Source organism: Cimex lectularius, unplaced genomic scaffold (assembly GCF_000648675.2).
Source record: "Cimex lectularius strain Harlan isolate CLEC.00 unplaced genomic scaffold, Clec_2.1 scaffold97, whole genome shotgun sequence".
NCBI lineage: Eukaryota > Metazoa > Arthropoda > Insecta > Hemiptera > Cimicidae > Cimex > Cimex lectularius.
Window position 1 is genome coordinate 1,243,924 of NW_019392672.1, and position 21,228 is coordinate 1,265,151.

Below are 21,228 nucleotides of genomic sequence, written 5' to 3' on the forward strand. Positions count from 1 at the left end.
TTTCTTTTTTCTAGGGGCATCCGACAGCTTGGTCATTTCAGCCCCGAGCGCATGAGAAATATAACAACACACTTTCAATACGCATTCACAGCTATATACACTGTATTCATTCTATTTAGTACAAGCATACTTCATTCAATAACAAACTAGTCTAACTGGGGTCGATGGGGTACTTTTATAAACATTCCGCCATTGACCCAAGTCACATACACAGCTCGAGGGGCGATGGCGATGCAATTTCACCAACAGCCCCTCCCCATTCACTCTAATAAATACACTCACTCATACCAAATACATATTTTGACGGCTATTTGCACTAAAAAAAAATTCCTAATTCCCCTAATAAAGAGAACAGGAGACCCCAAAACTCGCTACCGTGTCCGAGAGCCATTCTTAAACCCGGCGGCATGACCGCACGCTCTCTATATGGAGCCAAGGCATGAAACGCCGCCATTATGTGGCGCAACCTTTCTATGTATAAGGAGCACCTGCCCGGACGCATGGCCTATTCTTAATCGGGTGAGGATGACCCTTCTTCTAAGAGTCAGATGCTCCTAGGGAATATAAATAATGTGATGTTCATATAAAGAGCTTAATTTTTAAAATTACAATGAATTTTCGACTGGGGCGTTTCAGAGAGAGGCGGGGAGCATAAAAATGTGTTTGTATATGTCTTCTTGTTCTTTTCGTTGTAATTTAACAAATTTCGAACCTGACAAGAGCGTGGCTAGTTAAGGAAATGGAGGAAAAATATAAGAGAGATGAAAGAGTCAGTGAGAAAGATGCATAAAAAAAACTCATAATCAGACTTTTCAATTCTAGGCAGATCTATCCAAGTGAGCAAAACGATTTCGTACCGGGAACAATTACCAAAAAAAATTACAATTAAACAATTAAAAATTATCAGGCAATGCTATGTGGCCTCTTTGGAATAAAAGTTTCTTACATCTATGCAATTTCGATCTGGTTTAATCAATTGTTTGATCTCGCTATCTCACGTACGTGGCAGTTACTCAGTTGGACACTTGCAACTCCATGTTTTAACTATTACCCCGTTACTTGCATTCCGGAATCCAGAAAAAATTGTTTTTTTGTTATGAACCCTCGAGGTGCCGGTGTTTTACAAAAAAAAATACCATTTTATATGTCGGGTTCGAACCTTAAATGATGAGGGCAATCCAGCCATGTCAACACCTTTAACCGTTGCGGCTACTTTCTCTACCTGGACAGCAGTAGCGAGGGACAGTTCGAATTTTAGTAGTTCTTTGCTGCAGTCGTAGAACATTGGTAAAAAATAGTTTATCGTTAAGTAATGAAATTTACGAGAGTTAATGCCGTGAGTTCAACATCTTTATAGTCGTTCTACATTTCCACCAGGAAGAAAAATACGATAAATTCATCACGAAAGTTGGGAAGGAAACTATGAAAAATCAACGCATACAATGCAACAGAAATAGTTATCCAACAACACTACGAACACAACCCAAAGGCGAACCGCTCACATGTGGCTCCTGCCAAAAAACTGCGTTTATTTTAAACATGAAATGTTTGAATTTATTAAAACAACGAATGTTCTTTAAAACTGATTCAACCATGTATAATAAAAACATTTCCCAATCATTAGATACATTACGTTGATTAAAATAATTATTTTGCAAAACAAATTTGATATTCTGAATAAGACAAACCGACCCAGGTTGATCAGTGTTTGAATGATATTATTTACTTTATTTTATTTTTTTAAATCAAAGGTAAAAAAAAAATGTGTGGTGATTAGTGACCGTTAGTCGATGATTATTCAGAAATCGTGAGATGTGGTCTGGTGTGATGTAGGTTTCAGAAAAACATAAAAAAAAAATTCATTGATACATTCAATGACAGCTCATTGGAGAACAAAATTTTTGTATTCTTTTCACCGACAAAATTTATGAAAATATTACAAAATTTGAACTATCAAATTTTATTTATGTTATAAAACATTACATTTAAGACTTATGCGTATATACACTTTATTTACAAATCTACACAAAAAAAAAAAAAAACATTAGAAGCTAGGAATGTGGTGTTGTATAGACTGTACATGCATCCACACATGCATGTGGGATATATGCATGCTTGTTTTGAAAACAAAATATATCTATAAATATTCCTCTTGCTTTTTCATATTTCAATTAAATATTTTTTTAAAGAAGCAAAATTCATATAATCTAAAACAGGAAAAATAATAATTTCTTAACATAACCTTTTATATATTAATTAAATGTTGCCTGCAAGTTGCCAAACCTTTATCAACAGTTTTTATCATCCCTGATTATTATAATAAATATGAATTTTTATCAGATGCATTTCTACCATTTTGTTCAGTCTGTAAATTAACTTTTCATGCGGAAATGAAGTTTTCTTCATTTCTATTTAATCATTATTATAGTAATCAATACTTTTATATTGTAATTATTGTTTATGTGGCACACTAAATCCAAAGGTATTTGGTGATGCCTTTAAAGTGATTCCACCAACGATAACTAAAAGTTCATCACAATTATTTGTCTAACAATGAAAATAAGTAGTAGAGAATGACCAGGGATGATAAAGTGAAGGCAATAAATTAAAAACATATTCAGACAAGTTGTTTTTTTACTGATAATACATATTCCAATTAAAATAAATTAGTTGCCATTATGTGATAAAACCATCCAAGAAATAACAAAGTAAAAGAGAAAAATAGGATATACGGCAAGGGCTTTCCTTCTAGGCGGTTGGCTATCTCCAAGGAAAACCACAGCAGCTGAAAAAAGAATTATTGAAATTTGTTTTAACAATAGGATAAATACAAAAAATATGTACCTAAAGTGGCCCACAAGAATCCGCAGGTTGTGACAACGAGCCTCAGGAAAAACAGAAGATTTGATTGAGTAAAGAACAAAATGAGCCTGCATACAATTAATGCCAAAGAAGTGGGCAAAAGACAATATCCGAGAACACACACACTCTGGAAAAACGATCTAAAAGCAAAACACTGCTGGACAAAGTTTATTATCTAGGGAAGTATATTTAGCTTTACATGCGTCCACCCAACAGCTTCGAGTTAAGTGTCACAGCTACACTCCCGATCCACACTATCACAAAGACCTCAGCAAATTCTGGCCCACCGTCATGTGAATCTATGCTTTCTGACCCCTGTAGAAACCTAAGCAACAAATAGTAAGCATGCTTAAAAATATATATAAAATTCAGTACTACACATTTATCAAATTTTTTTATTATCCTTAACAATTTCTTAATAGTCATACAACATAATTTAATATTATATTATTCATTTATTTATGTTGTCCAAAAAATTAATTAAGTGTTAAATTCATAATGAATTTTATAGCACACTAATCAAAATGTCTTATACCATTTTATTCACATTATGTTTACTAAATTATTGCAGTGGAAGTGGTTATTTTTCTGTTGATATTTATCCAAGCCACATTAACTGTTTTTCTTACATAATTTTTGGAAAAAAATTTAGTTTATAATATAAAAGAGCATGAAGCTAATCATGAATGTACAGAAACAAATAGTATATTATTTGAAATAATTAATTGACAAAAGAAAAAAGTAAGAAAAAAATTTCTTTCTACATATATATGACACTGTGATATTGGGTTGGGTGTGTGCTGGAGGCTTGTCTGTCGGGCGCAGTGCCTTAGTTCTCTAAGCAAACTAAGCAGTTTGATCTCAGGGGGCAGGGAGATATGGACTTTTCCATGTTTGTTTTAAGCATTGTTGATGGTTTTTATCTACAACGTTCTGATACACTTTATAAAAAGGAAGAAAATCTCAGTTGAGACATGCCAGGGGGGGATGAGGTGGGCGAGTCTTCTGCGACCCATCAGCTTGGCTACAGTCTCATATCCACATATATTCATTTAGCAATATTTGTTATGTGTTTCACATAGCATTTTATATTTGTTATCTTTGTTGGTCTACTTTTTTTTTTTAATTTGGGCATGTGGGTATTTATAGTAGTTAATAGTATTTTTATCTATGCTTGGGGTGTTTGTAGTAGTTTAGAGTATTTGTATAACTCTGTAAATGTATATATATGTAAAAATGAGTAAAAACATATAGATTTCTTAAATTATTTACTGCCAAAATTGACAAATTCTGGCATAAAAAAGTGCAGTTTGGAGAGATTTAATGAGAAAACTAACAAAATCAGATTATGCTAGCTGGCAATTCAAAAGAATATTTTTGTTGAAAAAAAAATTAATTTGATTTATGGCAATTACTGGAGTGTGGATAATAAGTATTTATCAGACAAAAAACTTAATAAGTTAATCATTCACAAGTACTTATTTCACTTTATAACGCATTACGTTACCATTTAACCATTTAATTATGATTTATTTGTGATGACTAGCTCCAAAGAATAATGAAACTGACTCACACCACTTTACTACAGTACAATGAAAAATGGTATGAAACTATGAACCTAGTTATATAATCAAAGATAAAAAAAACAAGACATTCAAATTTTGTTGTTTACTTCAAACTATATCTATTTTTGTTATATTAATTGCAACATACTTATTTTAATGTAAACCAAATTAAATGACATCAAAAGTTTATGAATTTTAATTAAAAAATTATGATGCTTCGAAAGAAAATTTACCAAACACCGGAAAATCATTTAGCAATAGAATGAATTTAACTAAGAATTTATTACCTGGTTTTGCTAACAATAATGCATTAAGAGCAAAAATAGATTTAAAAAATTGTCAGTTAAATATTAACCTATCACTAAATGATTTTTCAGTGTTTTGGTGAATTTTCTTTCAAACCATCATAATTAAATAGGGGCATCAGTGGTCGCAATGGTTTAGGCGCTGACTCGGCACTCATCACTGTAAGGTAAAGGTCCCGAGACATACACATGAGCTTTCTTTCAAGAACACCGACACCCCGAGGGTTGATATGATCTCTGCTGTTGTGAACTCTCATTAAAAATAAACATAATTAAATATTTTTCAAAAAAACTCATGATTTTCTGATCTAGTTTAATTTGGCTTATGTTAACATAAGTATGTTTTAATTAATATACATTAAAGTGCGTATAGTTTGAAATCAACAACAAAATATGTTTGGTGTCCAGGTTTTTGTCTTTGAGTGTATAATTAAATTAATAGGTTTTTCTTTTATGAATTGGCGGGATGGCAAAGGATGCTGAATCGTTGCAATGAAATTAAGTTAATTATGTTACCCACCTTCAAAAATGGTCTAAAAATAATGAAGAAATACATCATTCTTTTAATGGATGTAAGTTTTTCTTAAATGTGTAGTAATGTTTATTAAGTGCTGCCTGGTACAGTAAAACCCAACCCTTTGTAACAACTCACCTGAACTTATATTATAAATAATGATAATATATAAAGAATAATGTATAAATAATGTATAAACTTACATTGCCATAAAAGTACATAGGATAAGTGGACCCCATAAGTCCCCTAAAAATGAAACAAAAATTTTCCAATTAAAATTAGCATATGGATAGCAAAAATAAAAAAATTCCTTTTAATTTATAACAATACTATTGTTATTCCACTATCTTTTAATTATATTAAACATATTTTCATCCATAAAAAAATTAGATTTACACTTGTAGTTTGGTCACTTCCCTATTATCTTATCTGAATTGATTCGCTTCATCATTTTGTAATTTTCGTTAATGGGTTCATGTATAACCCATCTAGGCAGCTAAGGTATTTATAAAAATAATCTCACAAAATTTAGAATTGCATTTGCTACTCACTGCCATGTACTGGTGGAAATAAATAGTGCAACCCAAAATTTTCATGTAAAATTTCTTTTTAAAAAATCACATTTACACAACTTACATTCTTTTAAAAGGCTTTTCTTTTCTACTGGATATAAAACATGTTTGAATTTCGTCCCAACAGCCCTTAGATCTCGTTTCTGATTGAAACACAACAATTAGTAATTACAATAATAGAAACGACATATGAAAAATGGTCAATTTATATTTCATACTATTGTTTCGCTTATTGGTTCATCCAGTGTGTTAAAGGTGTCACTTTCTAGGTTATTCGATGGCATCGGAACCGACATGTGGCCCTCCGCTGGTGGAATATAGCCTTCATCATACATCTGTAAAATACAAAACAATTGTTGATATTATATAATGTTCTTAAAAGTCTATTATAATACAAACCAAAGATTAAACGATAGATTAAATTTATGACTTTGAAAAACAAAAGTACAATAAAGAACATGATAGACCCACTGTAAAACCAATAGCATCTACCGTATAGAAGAAAATATTCACATTACAAGATTTAATGCAACAAATCAATAATTAATTGTAAATTTACTCTAGTCAGAACGATTTAGAATAAAATTAAATTGTTAAATTTTTCATTGCAAGCTGTGACCTATAGTTTGAACTTTTCAGATCTCCTTTTTCTCTAATTCTGACACAAAGCTAGCAAGTAGACTCGATTGCTCATTTGTACATTTGTACACCTTGGTGAGATTCTCAGAGGGGAGTATGTCCCTTGGAGGGCAAGGGCAGCGCTATGGCCCTTATCCCTTGAATCTTATGTAAAAAAACAAGGGAAAGATTCTGCAAAAACAGGAGTTTTGGAATATATATCACTATTATAATGTGGACTAGGGCTAGGAAAATTTGTTCCCATTTTCATACGTCATCCTCAAAAAGTCAAAATCACACTTCTTTTATTGCAACAATAGTTCTTCTTTTCATTGCTCAATCATGTCAACACCGCCATCTTTTATTATTGACTTTTTTTATTTATTTACTTTTTTATTTTTTTATTTATTTATTTATTTATTTTTTTGTAAGGTTACCACATTATTATTACAAAGGTGACATTAGAATTAATGAACATTTAATTTTAATAAATTAACATTTTTTAGTTATACCATGAAGAATGTATCATCTACTTTTACTTTTATAATACTAATAAATCTATATTCTGAGAACAGCAGTACAAAATATTAATCAACAGAGACATGTATATTCAAAAATTAATGTCTATTCAACAGGTCAATTTAAAAGTTTTGTTGCTTAAATATAAATTTACAAATCAAAACGTTTAAATAAATAATTTAACAGCTAAACACTACTAAAATTTTAGTTATAAATAAAACACTAATATAAATATCAATTAAATCATACTATGCAATCAATAATAAAAATACACATAAAAATTTAAATTAAAAAGTCAATATTATAAAAATATGCATTAATTAGTAAGTTCTTTAAAGAGTTTTTAAGTGGTTTTATTGCTAATTATTATTTTATATAAACTCAAATCAGTGCATGCTTGTAAATACATATACGCATTTACAGAGTTGAGCTGATCACTTCTCGCAGTCTACTGGCAGTTCCAGATTTTGTAATTTACAGTAAATTACCAACAGGTCTCGAGAATCACTTACCCCGAGTGTTGGTAGTCCGAGGTCGGACTTTAGTCTTGTCCGTCCAGCCACCAAGTCTGTGTTCCGGAGACTATCAACATCTAGGTCATTTCAGCCCTCAACACAATCAGTTCCTAAATTCATTCACACTCTCACTCACTCTTAAATACATTCTTTATTATTTACATTCCAATCTGTTAGGGTGGTGGAGTACTCGACATTCATCACTCTTTACGCCTGTTACTAACCTAATTGAGGATTGATGGGCTGCTCAATATTCCGCCAACAACCCTTTCACACAACATATTAATGCTAATAAATACCTTCACTCTCAACACATTCTAGGGACACAAATCTTGATATTATATTTAACTTATGATTTTTCCTTCTCGAAGGTGGGATAATAGGGTCATCTAAAAAAAAAAAAAAAACAGTTTTTCTTTCAATCCACTATGTTTCGGATTTATTTTAATCCTTCCTCAGTTGAATTGACGCAGTGGTTAAAACAGTGGTCGTCAGTCATTAATATTTTGTAACAGTTTATTTTAAAAAAGAGAGCCAGTGTGGTACATATTTAAGTCTTTCAGACTCCAAACAAACAATTTAATATTTTGCATTAATTAAGAATTAAAATATATCCGAAACATTGTGGACTGAAAGATTTTTTTTTTTTTTTTGAGAGAGAGAGAGAGAGAGAGAGAGAGTGAGAGAGAGAGAGAGAGATGACCTATTATCCCACCTTTGAGAAGGAAAAATCATAAGTTAAACTGTTGAGGATGAAATATAAAAAAACATCTATATTATATTTATTACAATGAAAATAACCCTGATTCATCCAAGAATAGGAACAGAAATCGAGGCTCTTGCAGCCGTGCTCAATTTTCATAACGGGTGGCATTTCTACACGCTCTCTACATCAGGTCAAGGAATTAGAGTCTTAAATTATGTAGGGCACATCAAGCAACCTTTCTCTAAGTCTTGTCTACGGACAAATCTACACTTTGGCCCAAAAGTCAGTGTGTCAACATGCATGGTCTATCCTTAATCGGGCGAGGATGACCCTTCTTCTTAGACTCAGATCCTCTGAGGGCCACCTATTAACAGTGTTCTTGATACATGAGACCTTCTTTGTACCAGCCTACTGACCCTGCCACTTTCTTTTAATCATGTTTTTTTATTGCAGCTTTAGTATCAGGGTATTAGTACATGGCGGTTAAGTCCTGAGGTTGGGACACCTTCACATTACCCTCTGCCCTACTATGCCCACCCAGTAAACAACCACCATTTTGACGAGACGCTCCAGCTCGTATTATCTCTTCAACAAGAGCACAATTAGAGGGTTTGGCCAACAGCCTGTTATGAAAACAATATCCACGCTGAAGTCGGGGCTGACTAGGTAAGCAGGGCCACCATCGTCTCAAATCACCTGAAGCGCTTGCCAAACCACATACAATATCACCATATAAACGCTACAGTGCAGTGGTAGAAGACTTTTTAAAGCATAAACATTTTAATTTAATAGCTTAATTAATAGGGTCATATAGAAGAAATTTTAGAAATAATGTAAAAAGTCCTATGAGGCCAATGTTCCTCTCGCGATCAGTGATTCAAGCACAAATACAAGAAAACTCGTGAATAACTAAATGCCAAAAGTCAACATGAAACTTACATCAAGCTTTGCGACATTATAGCTGTTTTCCATGCCGCCTACTCTTTTCTGCCTGCAATCACTTCTTTTCTATTCAAAAACTTTTTTTGGCCACTGTAAACTGTTAAAAACTGTGAAAAGAAAGAAATTCCGGTTGCGTCGTGTCATTAACAATGAATTGTGGCATTTGACATAACCATTAACTAACGATAGCGTCAGTTTTGTAACCAGTCAGATAAAAATTAGCCTTCCTCTTCCACGAATGGATACTAGATTTAATTTTACATTTATACAAATATTCCAGCCATTTATATTAAATTAACCTTCTAATTAATAATTAAACTTAAAAATGTATTTCTTACTACTATAAAATAATGTACATAAGCGTATAAATTCGTCGAATCAAGGGGTTTAGCTTAGCACTGCGCCCTTCAAGTGCTGTTTTAACTTTTAAAATTCCTTACTTTGATATTGATTAGTACACTAATTAATCCTGTCTTATCAATCAATTTTATTACTTATCCCATTCAAAGAATTGCGTTTATTTTATTGTTAATCTTTAAAAAATTCTTTCAGTGAAGGAATACAACTCAGCAGTCTGCAACTAGCTACATATGCCAGAGCTGCTTCATTTCAGACTACATTCTGTTCATGATTTTTTCAGATATTCAATGAAAGACGAAATTCTATGTTTCTCCTTATTTATTCTTACGACTGAAATAATAAAATCCAAACAACGATAATTAATATCAGACCCTGGTTTTAAAAAATAGGGACTTACTACATGATCCCGGAAACACTCTTTACAACATCCTATAACAAATCCTATATTTCTACAGACCAAAAAGGAGAAGAAGAATTCAAAGGAAATCTGATGAAATGGTATACAGATGGCTCGGAAACAAATCAGGGATCAGGCTTTGTTGTACAAACTCAAAATATGACCAATCGTACTCATTAGGAAGTAAAGTTCAGTCTTTCAAGCTGAAATGCATCCCATCAATGCTTATTTAACATTGAAATCTTAAAAGAGGTTATATTGACAAAAATCCTCATAAGATAACCAAACATCTATTAAAAGCACTAGCGTGTCAAAAAAATCACATCAGAATTAAAGAATCCATCCAAAATCTGAGGAAAAACAACCTTATATCTAGGGTACTAGAACAGAAATGAATGTAGGGCAGCAAAAAGGTAGAGGCACTGGTCAGAGGGGGATTTGGATTAGGAAACTATAAGCCCTGAATCTATTCTTGGGTTGACAAAAACAAACAGAATCCTCCAAGAAGAGTACCAAATAAGATAAAAGGAGAAGTGGATAAATTCTAGAGGTGATACTCAGTAAGCTTATGTTAAAACAACCCTCGCCAAGACTGTCAAGCACTGCTACAGTTAGAAAGGGCTAAACTTAGAGGAGTGGTAGGACTATTTACTAGTCACTGGCATCTGAGAAAACACCTACACAATATATTCAATGATGATCCCATTTGTAGATTATGCAATGAGGAAGAAACAGGCACCTATAAATGTGAAGCAGCCACTCAATATAGACATAATCTGGGGTACAACGAAACCCAGAGAAAGGAAATGTAGCGACCTAGTATTCCTTAAGGGGATAGAGTTGATTCATTGATTATACTTAACTAGGAATTAGGAAAGTACAATAAACCAGGCTGCAGAGCTTGAAGAACAAAAAATCCTGACTTCCTAGTATCCACATTCGTCATCACTTGCACTCAAGAGAGTAACAAAAATCTCAACCTAACCTAACTACTAGTTTTACATGTCTGAGGGGTACTCTATATTCTGCCAATAAACACTTATGCAAATAAATACATTTTTATGAAAGACTTTCGAAACATATGCTGAATTAAAACTTGGAGAGGTAAGAAGTTGATAATACACCAGTATCTCACTTGCCTATCACTACACATCCTTTATACTTGTTGATCTAACTAAATTGACATATTTTGCCAAAGGCGTCCATTCACACTTACCCCTGTGTGCAAATACATTCATGCCTAGAAAAAAACCTGGGTGAGGGGTTTTAAACAACCATGTGTTTACGATTATGAATAGCATTCAAGTTCATCTTTATCACTGTTGTGCTTTAATACTTGCAGTATATTACTAGGCAGGCCAAACAAAATACGGTACTGTGTTAGTTGTTCACACTATTCTAAAACTGTTGACTGTCCCCACTTTGCTGCACAGAGATGAAATGAAACCTCCTGGGTCTCCTTGTAAAGATATTCCCATGTCAGGCAAGTGTGACCTATCCTAAATTGGGTATGTTCTTATGGGATCGAAGGGCTCACTGATTTTAGCATTCCAACCAGGGAACTTACTAATCATTCCAGCTTCAATTTTCATTTTAATGAGGGTAATTTAATACGAGGTTGTATGCCAATGGTTTTGAAAAAAATCCCATTTGTATGTCGGGTTTGAAAGCAGAGCCGCTGGACCTTTACCATTCAGTGATGAGCACCGTGTCAGCACTTAACCCGTTGTGGCCACCGACGCCCCTCGGCCTCAATCTTTTCAATGCACTGTTACATCTGCTGGACTGCCAAGGTTGATATCCTATTTCCTTCCACATTAACATACTACACAAATTTAATTATTTACCTCAAAAAGTACTTATTTATTTGTTTTTAATTTATCATTGCTAAATATTTTTCTTTTTAACTGAAATTGTATCTTGCTGTAAATAATTCTATCTATAATCAGTGGCTTAATTTTGTACTTACAATATTTCTGCTGGGCAAGTTATGTTGGTTGGTTCTTGACCTAAACATTTACCATAAGGAATATTCGGGGAAAGAATGTCAGTAAAATTATTTACAATATTTTTGAACTGCAAAATTGCAAGCAAAAAAATGCTGTAAAATACATTAATAAAAAAAACGAAAATACATAGAAATTAATCGGATCAATTTATTTAAAAGAAAGTTTACATTTGACAGAACGACAAGTTAATGAAAACTAATTATGACAAATTGATGAAAAAAGTGTTGACAAGTTTTAAACATATATGAAAGACAAATAAAAAGTGGAATTAAAATAAGTTTTGTTTAAAAATAAAAATGTTTACTGCTCAAAAGCATCAAAGTTAATATTGAATTAATTGTTTCATAAAAACTAAATATCCCTTTCTAAAAATAAATTGTAAAAGTTTTGAATTTATTTAAAAAACACAAGATAAACATTAACTATTTGAAAATGTCTTTTATTTTTTGAGATAAAAGAAAAATGATTAAGTTTCAACAAAAATAAATTTATTTTGAAACATGCAAACCCCTCCCCCCACAAATTAAAAGTACATATTTCCCTTTAGCCCCATTGAAAAATAAAACAAAATTTACTCCCCCCCTTTAAAAAAAAACCCTCCCTGAATTCGGCAACGTCATCACTACTCATACGTGTAAAACATAATTTTGAAAATCCCTAGAAAAAATGTAGTTTATAACGTTGCCATAATTTTGCACAGATTAGCTACTTTAATTTATGACAATTAAGTCATAAGTTAAATAAATAAAAATTTGTACAAGATGCATTTGACTTTAAATTTTAAACTTACACCGAAAATGTTGCATCTCTTGGCAACTTATTTAATTTTTTTTTTGTTTTTTTAATTTTTTAAATATTTTGTTTACATCAAACCAAGAGGAGTTGCCTATCCTCTTGGGACAAAATTTGGATCTCATTTAGATGTTTTCACGGTGTAATACACCAAGATAAATAAAAAGAAAAAAAATATATGTAAAAATTAATTGTTTTCTCTCACTCCTTTCCTTTTTTTCTAATCGATTCACACTCAGATATTCATGGGTTTTTGTTTGGTTTTTTCTGCAGACTTCCATTATTTACAGTTTTAAAAAATTTAAAAAGACAAGTTTCGAAGCACCAATGGGAAAATCCAATCAAATTAATTCTCTCCCAAAATTTAGTTTACAATCGAGTTTATATTTCACTCCGGGAGATCCAAAGATGTTTGTTTAAAAGCCAGAGTGAAAGATAAAATCAGCATTAAAATTTGAAAAACTAAAACAGATCTCGCTAAATAAGCGTATCAAAAGAACAAAAAAGGTCCCATCAATGCTTGTTTGTTGTCCAAAAATTTGATATTTACACAATACAAAATTCTTCTGTTGAGGACGATGACTAATCTTGTTTGTTAAACACTATATAATATTTACACTTCGTATCAAAACTGTTTTTAACGTAAAGAGTCCTTTTTTTTTATAATCACTTCGTATTATTCCTTTTCTTCTGAATTATTTTTTGTACTTAAAAAAATAATAAATGTCCTTTGTTGTCTCTCAATTGAATATTTCTTTTTCTTCGATTTCACTGAAAAACAACTTGCTTCAACCCCCTTCCCCCCAACACTCAAAAAAATTTACTATTTACATAATGAGTTCCAACACACGTCATTTTTCACTTGTTGGCATTGTTGGTCTCTTCTATACCATCTTCGAGTTTGGCAACGTAAAGCGAAGGATCAATAACCTGAAGAGAAAAAACAAATAAAACATTAACAGTAAGTTAACAAAATAAAAATATGGGTACTCCAACTGTACTAATTGTTATGTTAAGAAGTTTTGTGACCATATTCAGAATTAATAGCATACTCGATATCAACATCTGGGGGTACACAACTGGTACACCAGTGTACATTTTTTAGGGGTAGGCTTTAGTTTACTTATGTGTTAGCCACTTATAAGGATCAAAACAGGGATTAAAGTAGGATAACAGGTAATTCTATCAAAGTAACTTTAAACATACAAATAATCTAGCAACTCTGTTTTTTCTTTTTCTTTAAGCATTAAAAAAAAAGAAGAAAAAATCAAATGATTTTATCGACACACTAGAAATAACAAAACTTATTTGAAAATCCTCGAAAGTGCATTAGCTTATAATTGTACTATCTTAACAACTCAATAAATGATACATTTAACACAATACGACAGTTTGGTGAATACCCAAATGTTAAACTTAAATTTAGAATTTTTTTTTTTACCTTAGGAATTGGTTTGATTTCAGTGCCAAGTTCTTGTTCAATGCGATGGAGAGATAAGCGATCCTCAAAAGTAATTAAATTAATTGCAATTCCAAGATGACCGAAACGACCAGACCTTCCTATCCGATGAAGGTAGGTTTCTGCCATCCTTGGAAAATCAAAATTGATAACCACATTGACAGCCTGAACGTCAATACCTCTTGTAAAAAGATCTAAAACAGAGAGAGGAACATTCAATAATAATGCCATTTATTAATAGGACAAGACCGACTTACCAGAACAGACTAGATTTCTGCACAGGCCGGAACGAAAATCGTGGAAGACCCTGTTACGATGGGCCTGGGCCATTTTGGCGTGAATGTAATAACAACAATAACCCAACTCTGTTATTTTCTTTGCAAGTAGCTCCACTCTTTGTGTGGAATTACAGAAAATTATACTTTGAGTAATTTGCAGCTAAAACATAAAATAAGAAATATACTTTCACAGTTTTTATTTTTATAATTTTATAATTTACCTTAGAAAATAGAGTATTCAAACAGTGCACTTTTTGTCTTTCTTGCACAAATGCGTAATACTGAGTGACACCTTTAAGTGTCAGTTCCTCCATGAGATTAATCTCATATGGATGTTCCAAATGTTTATCCTAAAAATGAACAACAAAATCAATCATTATCGATAAACACTCGCTTGAAATTAAAATAACGTACCATGAACTGTTTAACAGTAAGGGGAAAAGTTGCGGAATACAATAGGATCTGTCGGTCCTTGGGGAGTCGGCAAATGACGAGGTCCAACATCCCTTTAAAATCTTGAGAAAGAAGTTTGTCAGCTTCATCTAGAACCAGCATCCTGCAGTTATCCATGTTTGCCACATTCTTGTCCATCAAATCGAGTATCCTTCCGGGTGTGGCAATCACAACATGAACTAAAATTATTTAATAAATTTTTATTTATTTAGTTTATTTTACCCTCCCTTGTGAGTCATACCTTTTTGGTAAAGCCTCATTATATCATCTCTCAGATTTGTTCCTCCAGTAGTGACCATAACCTTGACATCCATGTGCTTGGCAAGCTCGATACAAATCTGTGATGTCTGCAAAGCCAATTCTCTTGTTGGAACTATCACAAGTGCTGTTCAAAAATCAAAACATACATTGTTACACAAGAATAACAATTTTACTCTATCCCAACAAATTAAAAAAAAATTATGTTTACAAGCACAATATTGGACCACATATCAATTGTAAATACCTTGAATTTTTTCAACTGTAGGATCAACTTGTTCAAGGACAGGTATCGAGTAAGCACCAGTCTTTCCTGTTCCATTCTTTGCCCTAGCTAAAATGTTTCGTCCAGACAAAGCGATTGGAATGCTTGCCTCTTGTATCGGGCTTGGCTTTTCCCATCCCTTTTCAAAAATGCCCATGAGTAGCTCCCTCTTGAGGCAGAACTCCTCAAATTCGTTTCCTTTGGTGTCAGTGACATCCTAAAATTTGACAAATTTTAGTTAATAACAAGTATAATCAAAACGCTAATATCCAAAAGGGTCTTTACATACACTAGTCTTTTTTCTTCGGTCAGGAGGGGGTAGTTTTAATTTTGCCTTCCATCCATCCTCCATGTCACCTCTAAAACAATATAAAACAAATTCAGTTAGGAAATGTTAACCACATTACAATTATCAATTTTAGTTTGTTTGATTAGACAATCTGTAATTGGAGTTACCAACTTCAAAATAATTGAAATTGGCAGTTAAATTTACCAAGTTACGCATAATATTTTCACATAAAATGGCCAAGTTTCAGGTTAAATAGGCTGACGGAATTTAAGAGAAAAAAACCTATTAAGTTTTTTATGGTCCTATTGCTCAACCTGAGTGATTATTCAGTGATTTGTATTTTTTTAACGTAAAGTGTGATTCAAGATGAAAAGATTAGTGTCATGAGTGGGACTTTACATAAAAAATTTTTTCAAAAAACCTATTTTATAAAAACATAATTAGCAAACAATTTGTAAATCTGAGACAATTGAACATTTATTTATCTCTTCAGTATTCATGAAATTAAACTAGGTCTAAAATAATATGCCTAATGAGGCTGACCTTCAGAGAAGTCAAAATATTCCAAACCATGAGACACGATTACGTACATTAATATGTGTAAGAAAATTTATGTTTTAATATAAATTTCTTTTAAAGTGAAACTTTCTTATGCTTGGTAGAGTAAAATCATTCGGTGAGATGAAAAAGGAAACGCTACTCTACGCAGGTGCCAACAACTGTTTCTCTGACTCCGACTAAATGGAGTACACCATGGAGTAGTACTAAACTGTTGACACACATCGATGTAATTTGTGCATTATATGTGTCAGGAACTCAAGTAATATAAATGAAAAATAGTAATGTTACATTTGCCATTACATAATGAATTCATTGAAATTTATGAGAATTAAGAATTAATTGCACAAAGCCGCAGAGTTCGAATCTGATTTGGATATCCTCAAAACCATTGAAATTTGTAAGGTATTATGGTCAAGATAAATGCGGACGATGCGGTATGTATTTTAGCAGGAAGAGATCCAGAAGCTGGTCTATTTTTCAAATTTTCTTTACTGAACTGGCTGGTTTTGACAAGACATTCGTGATTCATCTTGTCATGGAAATTTACAATTGATTCACAAATAGAGATTATTTCTTTCGCTTTTAGAGCTAGCCTAACAATATCAAACACTTTAAATATGTTCAAGTTATCCTTACTGATGAAATCAGTATGGTAGGAGCAGAACCACTGGCTCAAATACTAGACTAACGCAAATTATGGATAATTATGATACAAATATTGCTGGTATGCGATTTACGACAATTACCGCCTGTCTGAGCCACACCGATTTACAAACAATTGAAAAAAATAGCAGTGTCTACCATCTACGAATTAAATCGAATCATGCACCAAAACAGATGTTATATTTTCTCCATTGTTGAAGAAAATTGGCAATGGTGAAGAATTGGAAGAAAATTAATTACTCTTAATTGAATGTCGGTTTATATCTAAAGATGAAATTATTTATGAATATGAACGGACTCACTCACAACTAATTTTATACGTTGATTTATTACTTGTCAAAAGCATAAATGACTTACGTAGTTACAATGAATGACACAAAAAATTCTACCATGATACCTATTCTACCGTGGTCACAGAAAAGCACAATCGATGGTTAATTTACAAGAGGAATAAGGTAGGCTTGCTCTCTCTCAATCAACTATCAAACATTGAGTCATCATTTAAAATTTCCATCAATAACAAAAGTTGTTGTTTTTTTTTCCAGTTAATTGTCAAAGTCTACACACAGGATATATCAGATGGAGTTAATAATAAATTATAATAAAATAATTTCATGACAATTATGGAAACATGACTGGATGATCTATAATTTTGACTGCATTGTTCAATTCTAACGTACTTTGGTGGTAACTGGAGGAGTATTTACAAAAATTCCAACAAGAGCTTCTTTTGCACATCAAACAGAAATTAAGTCACGCTAAGTTAATATAGTACCTGTAAATGGCGCATGGTCAGTCAAAGAGATTTTTGCTGCTCATTGCAATTTGGATGATGACAGAACTATTTTAATAGTTGTCATATATATCTTCTAATCATATTATCTCCAATATAATTAATTTTATATATCACACATTATTATTCTACTCCAATGATGCGCTTATTAATGAACGTATTGATAAAGAGTTATCTCAACTGCCAATTATTTTCAATGGGACTTTCTACATTAATTTTGCTTCTGAGGAAGAACACTATTTAATTGCTTTTTTAGATCTTAAATTCAATTAAAAAATAAACATTGTTACCAATGTCTAAACTACTAAATCAGGAAGCACTGTTGATACCAAATTTAGTAGATGATACCTTGAGAAATTAGAATCAAAAACATTCATATCATATTTCAGTTACCACAAACCAATCTCCAATCTTTTCTAAAATATGAGGAATTATTAATGATTATAAATTAAAATTTGAATATTGATTCCAAAGCAAGTATGTCCTTAAATTTTTAACTTAAACTTTTCACTAGGAAGTTTCTCTTCTGTAGTGTGTAGTGCGAGGTACACTGTGTTTTTTATATTTCTCACTGACAATTAAAATTACGGCCCACATTGAACTACTGCAAATTGAACCCAGCATATCCACCATAGTATATCACTGCCTATGGTTGTTAATAGCACTAATACTCCCAATTCAGCCATAGGCACTACTTGAATTAATGTGTGTGGTATTTAGTTGTTAGTTTAGCCATTAGCCAAGGATTATTTGGAGATAGTGAGGTGCGGTCTGGTGACTTGAATTAACTATGAACAACCCATTTTTCTACTGCATTGTTCATTCATCCTCTACATAAGGTTGTGCTTTAGAGGGCAGGGTAAACAATAATAACTGTAAAAATTCATATTGCTAACTAGTCAAAATTACAAACTATTGTTTGACAAAATATATAAAATAAATAAATATTCAATGAATAAAGGTAAACAAAGTTTGTGCATGAAAGTTTAGATTGTCAGGAGATTATTGGAAATGTGACTAACAACTCTTAATATCAAATATCAGAATGTAATAAATGCTAACATCCACCGTTAGACGATTATTTAAAAATTAATAATTATTTCGACATCGTGAGATGTGGGTTTAGAAAAACAATGAGAGCGCATCTCATGATCTCTCAATTATCATTAGGTAATGGCCACTAAACACCACACATTTAAAAATTAAGTTCACAGTATTATTTTTTTTTACAGCAGAACCTTGGTCAGCAATAAGTAAGCAGGCCTTTGAATAGATCACACAGCATAGAAAACTGTACTACATCATCCCCACAAAATGGTCGAACCTTTTTGTATAAAATCAAAGCACAAAGTCAGGATGAATTTTATTTTATTTTTATAAGATAAGACCATAACTAAAGCCCACTGTAATTACATATTTTGTGAGATTCCTCTATGAGTTCTGTAATGATCAACTGCATGGCAAATTGAAAATTTAATAAATAAATAAATAATTACACCAGTAAATTGGAGTAACAGAAATTTCGCATCCCCAATGGTCTTTTCCGTCAAGTGGTTTTATAATACATATAAATTAAACCAAAACGTTTATAAATTTAAATATTTTTACTATTCCCTTGAAATATGATTTAATGATGATAACTGCTATCCACCAAAAGTGTTTTTTTTTAACCAATTCTGACTTTATAAACTGCTTTTATTGACCAAATGAGTTAATCACTCAAAAAGAAAGATGCGTTATAGTTAAATTAGGACCTATTATGCTTTAAAATCATAGACATCAAGTTATTGGTATTAAATTTAATTATTTTAATTATTAATGTGATGTGAACAAAACGGCTTGTGTTCCATAAATAATTTATTTTATTTTTGGGTAGGCCTTTCGACTCGAAAGGAGTCCTTTGAGGGGGGACTTGAGTATCACGGCTCCAACAATAAATAATTAACTTTACTTTCTTATTGCGATGTTTTGGCCTGTCTTCAAATCAGTTTTCTTCATTTATGTAAACTTTAATGGACTAAAATTACAGCACTAAAATTCAATGTTGGATGACACTTTAATACATACATTAAAATGCATATGGTTATTCCTAAAAAGTAGTGAGAGTGTACATATATAGTTACTTTGGTGCATACTTACAATTTTTTTGACGGCATTCGATTAGCGCCGATGTGGTTTGTGCTCAATTCGGTCATCATCGTTCCTTTGTCGGATTAGCAGACGGAGAAATCCCTCGACCTTATAAAAGCAAAGAGGGTTGGAATAGAACGTCTCTCAATCTATCCTCGCACGTCCCCCTCGCTCGAAAAATCCAATTTTAAATATCGCTGACTCTCCGAGTGCATTCAAATCGCATAATTTATTCCACAGACTCCTGCCTCTCGTGAAAATAAAATAAAAACACGCTGGAACAATCGGTATCCTGGGGGCAAAGAAGATGGAAACTGTTAGGGGCATATGACATGACATGCTGGTGCAAGTCAGGAACAGGAAAAATCATGCAGGGCAGTCACGGGTGCAGGATTTCTCGACTCGTGGCTTTCACGGGGAAAACTGAGTCGATATTTTACATTTAAAATTACGCCCTCACCTCAAATATACTCGTAATTAACATTCATACAAAATCAGAAGGGAAAAATTGCATTTCAAGTTTTTTTTTAAAGTAATATCTGAAAAGATGAAAAACAATACTTTAATTATTATAAAAAGGGGGTTTTGTTTTGTAACTTTTTTATAATGGGAAACGTACAAAACGGAACTATGTACAAAGCTGGTTTTTGTGGCACATATTAGGGTCCTAGTTGGAAAAGTTGCACTATCGGTACAAAACGAAACTGTACGGATTGTATCGAGACGAGAAGACAAATGAGAAAAGGGCTGTTTGTCTTTTTAAAACTAGGCTGGGATCGAATTGTAGAAAAAAAAACGCAATTCGCTTAATGGCGTCGACTATGGCAAACAAGCATTGGAAAAGCGAAGCTTTTGATAAGTGGTGGCCTCGTTTTTGAGAAAAGCTCGGAAAAGAAAACTGCGCCAGCATTTAAAAAAGCTTGCCTCCGGCTGAGTGCATACCTTGAAATCAGCACAAAACCGCAGCTCGATAGGACGTGGCAGTTAAGAAATCGCAATCTTGACTCTGGTAAGCGGCCGACTCGTTCTCTCTTTGACTTTGTAAGTGGAACCGGAACGGGGATCGTGGCCAGCGCCTGCCGATCCGCTACGGATCCGATGAGAAACTCCTACGGCCTTTTGCTTCTCCGAATGGAAAAAACCTTCGGCCGTTATGGATATTTTAGACCCGGGAGAAAATTCATTTTCTCGACAGATCGAATTGGATTCGAAGCAAATCACGGCGGTTCCGGTTTTCGGAGAAAAAAGACGAAATTTGACCGCGACCAAAATCCTGGGAAATTCAAAACCCTGCCTGGGACATCCTCCAATTTCAACCAAAAATCTCTCCATATTCATTCAATTTTATTAGTAATTTTAACGTTTATCTACGTATATTAATATTGCACAATTTTGAGGCAACC

At 32.6% G+C, this 21,228-nt stretch overlaps 2 protein-coding genes across 2 annotated transcripts; both read right to left on the reverse strand.

The window, feature by feature from the left end:
• Positions 1-2,614: 2,614 nt before the first annotated feature.
• Positions 2,615-9,325, reverse strand: LOC106667132 (protein YIPF6). The gene is made up of 7 exons (XM_014394859.2): positions 9,116-9,325; positions 6,037-6,153; positions 5,883-5,961; positions 5,450-5,492; positions 3,062-3,187; positions 2,845-3,002; positions 2,615-2,785 (listed from the first exon to the last, which is right to left on the reverse strand). Exons 1-7 carry the CDS (start codon positions 9,146-9,148, stop codon positions 2,667-2,669), a joined length of 675 nt encoding a protein of 224 aa, XP_014250345.1. The 5' UTR covers positions 9,149-9,325; the 3' UTR covers positions 2,615-2,666.
• Positions 9,326-12,729: 3,404 nt separating this feature from the next.
• On the reverse strand, positions 12,730-20,897 carry LOC106667097 (putative ATP-dependent RNA helicase me31b). Its single transcript, XM_014394798.2, has 10 exons — positions 20,768-20,897; positions 19,835-20,117; positions 15,679-15,748; positions 15,372-15,606; positions 15,108-15,251; positions 14,828-15,045; positions 14,635-14,763; positions 14,393-14,573; positions 14,118-14,329; positions 12,730-13,606 (listed from the first exon to the last, which is right to left on the reverse strand). Exons 2-10 carry the CDS (start codon positions 19,891-19,893, stop codon positions 13,535-13,537), a joined length of 1,320 nt encoding a protein of 439 aa, XP_014250284.1. The 5' UTR covers positions 19,894-20,117; positions 20,768-20,897; the 3' UTR covers positions 12,730-13,534.
• Between the last annotated feature and the right edge of the window lie 331 nt (positions 20,898-21,228).

Excerpts from the sequence above, each read along its gene's own strand:
- LOC106667132 (XM_014394859.2), bottom strand. The coding sequence starts at position 9,148 with ATGGAAAACAGCTATAATGTCGCAAAGCTTGAT. Across the intron at positions 5,962-6,036 it reads AACCAATAAGCGAAACAATA|AAACGAGATCTAAGGGCTGT; the intron begins GTATGAAATATA and ends TGTTTCAATCAG. Across the intron at positions 3,003-3,061 it reads AAGCTGTTGGGTGGACGCAT|ATCGTTTTTCCAGAGTGTGT; the intron begins GTAAAGCTAAAT and ends TTTTGCTTTTAG.
- LOC106667097 (XM_014394798.2), bottom strand. The coding sequence starts at position 19,893 with ATGATGACCGAATTGAGCACAAACCACATCGGCGCTAATCGAATGCCG. Across the intron at positions 14,330-14,392 it reads CAGAAATCTAGTCTGTTCTG|ATCTTTTTACAAGAGGTATT; the intron begins GTAAGTCGGTCT and ends TCTCTGTTTTAG. Across the intron at positions 13,607-14,117 it reads AAATCAAACCAATTCCTAAG|GTTATTGATCCTTCGCTTTA; the intron begins GTAAAAAAAAAA and ends TTTTCTCTTCAG.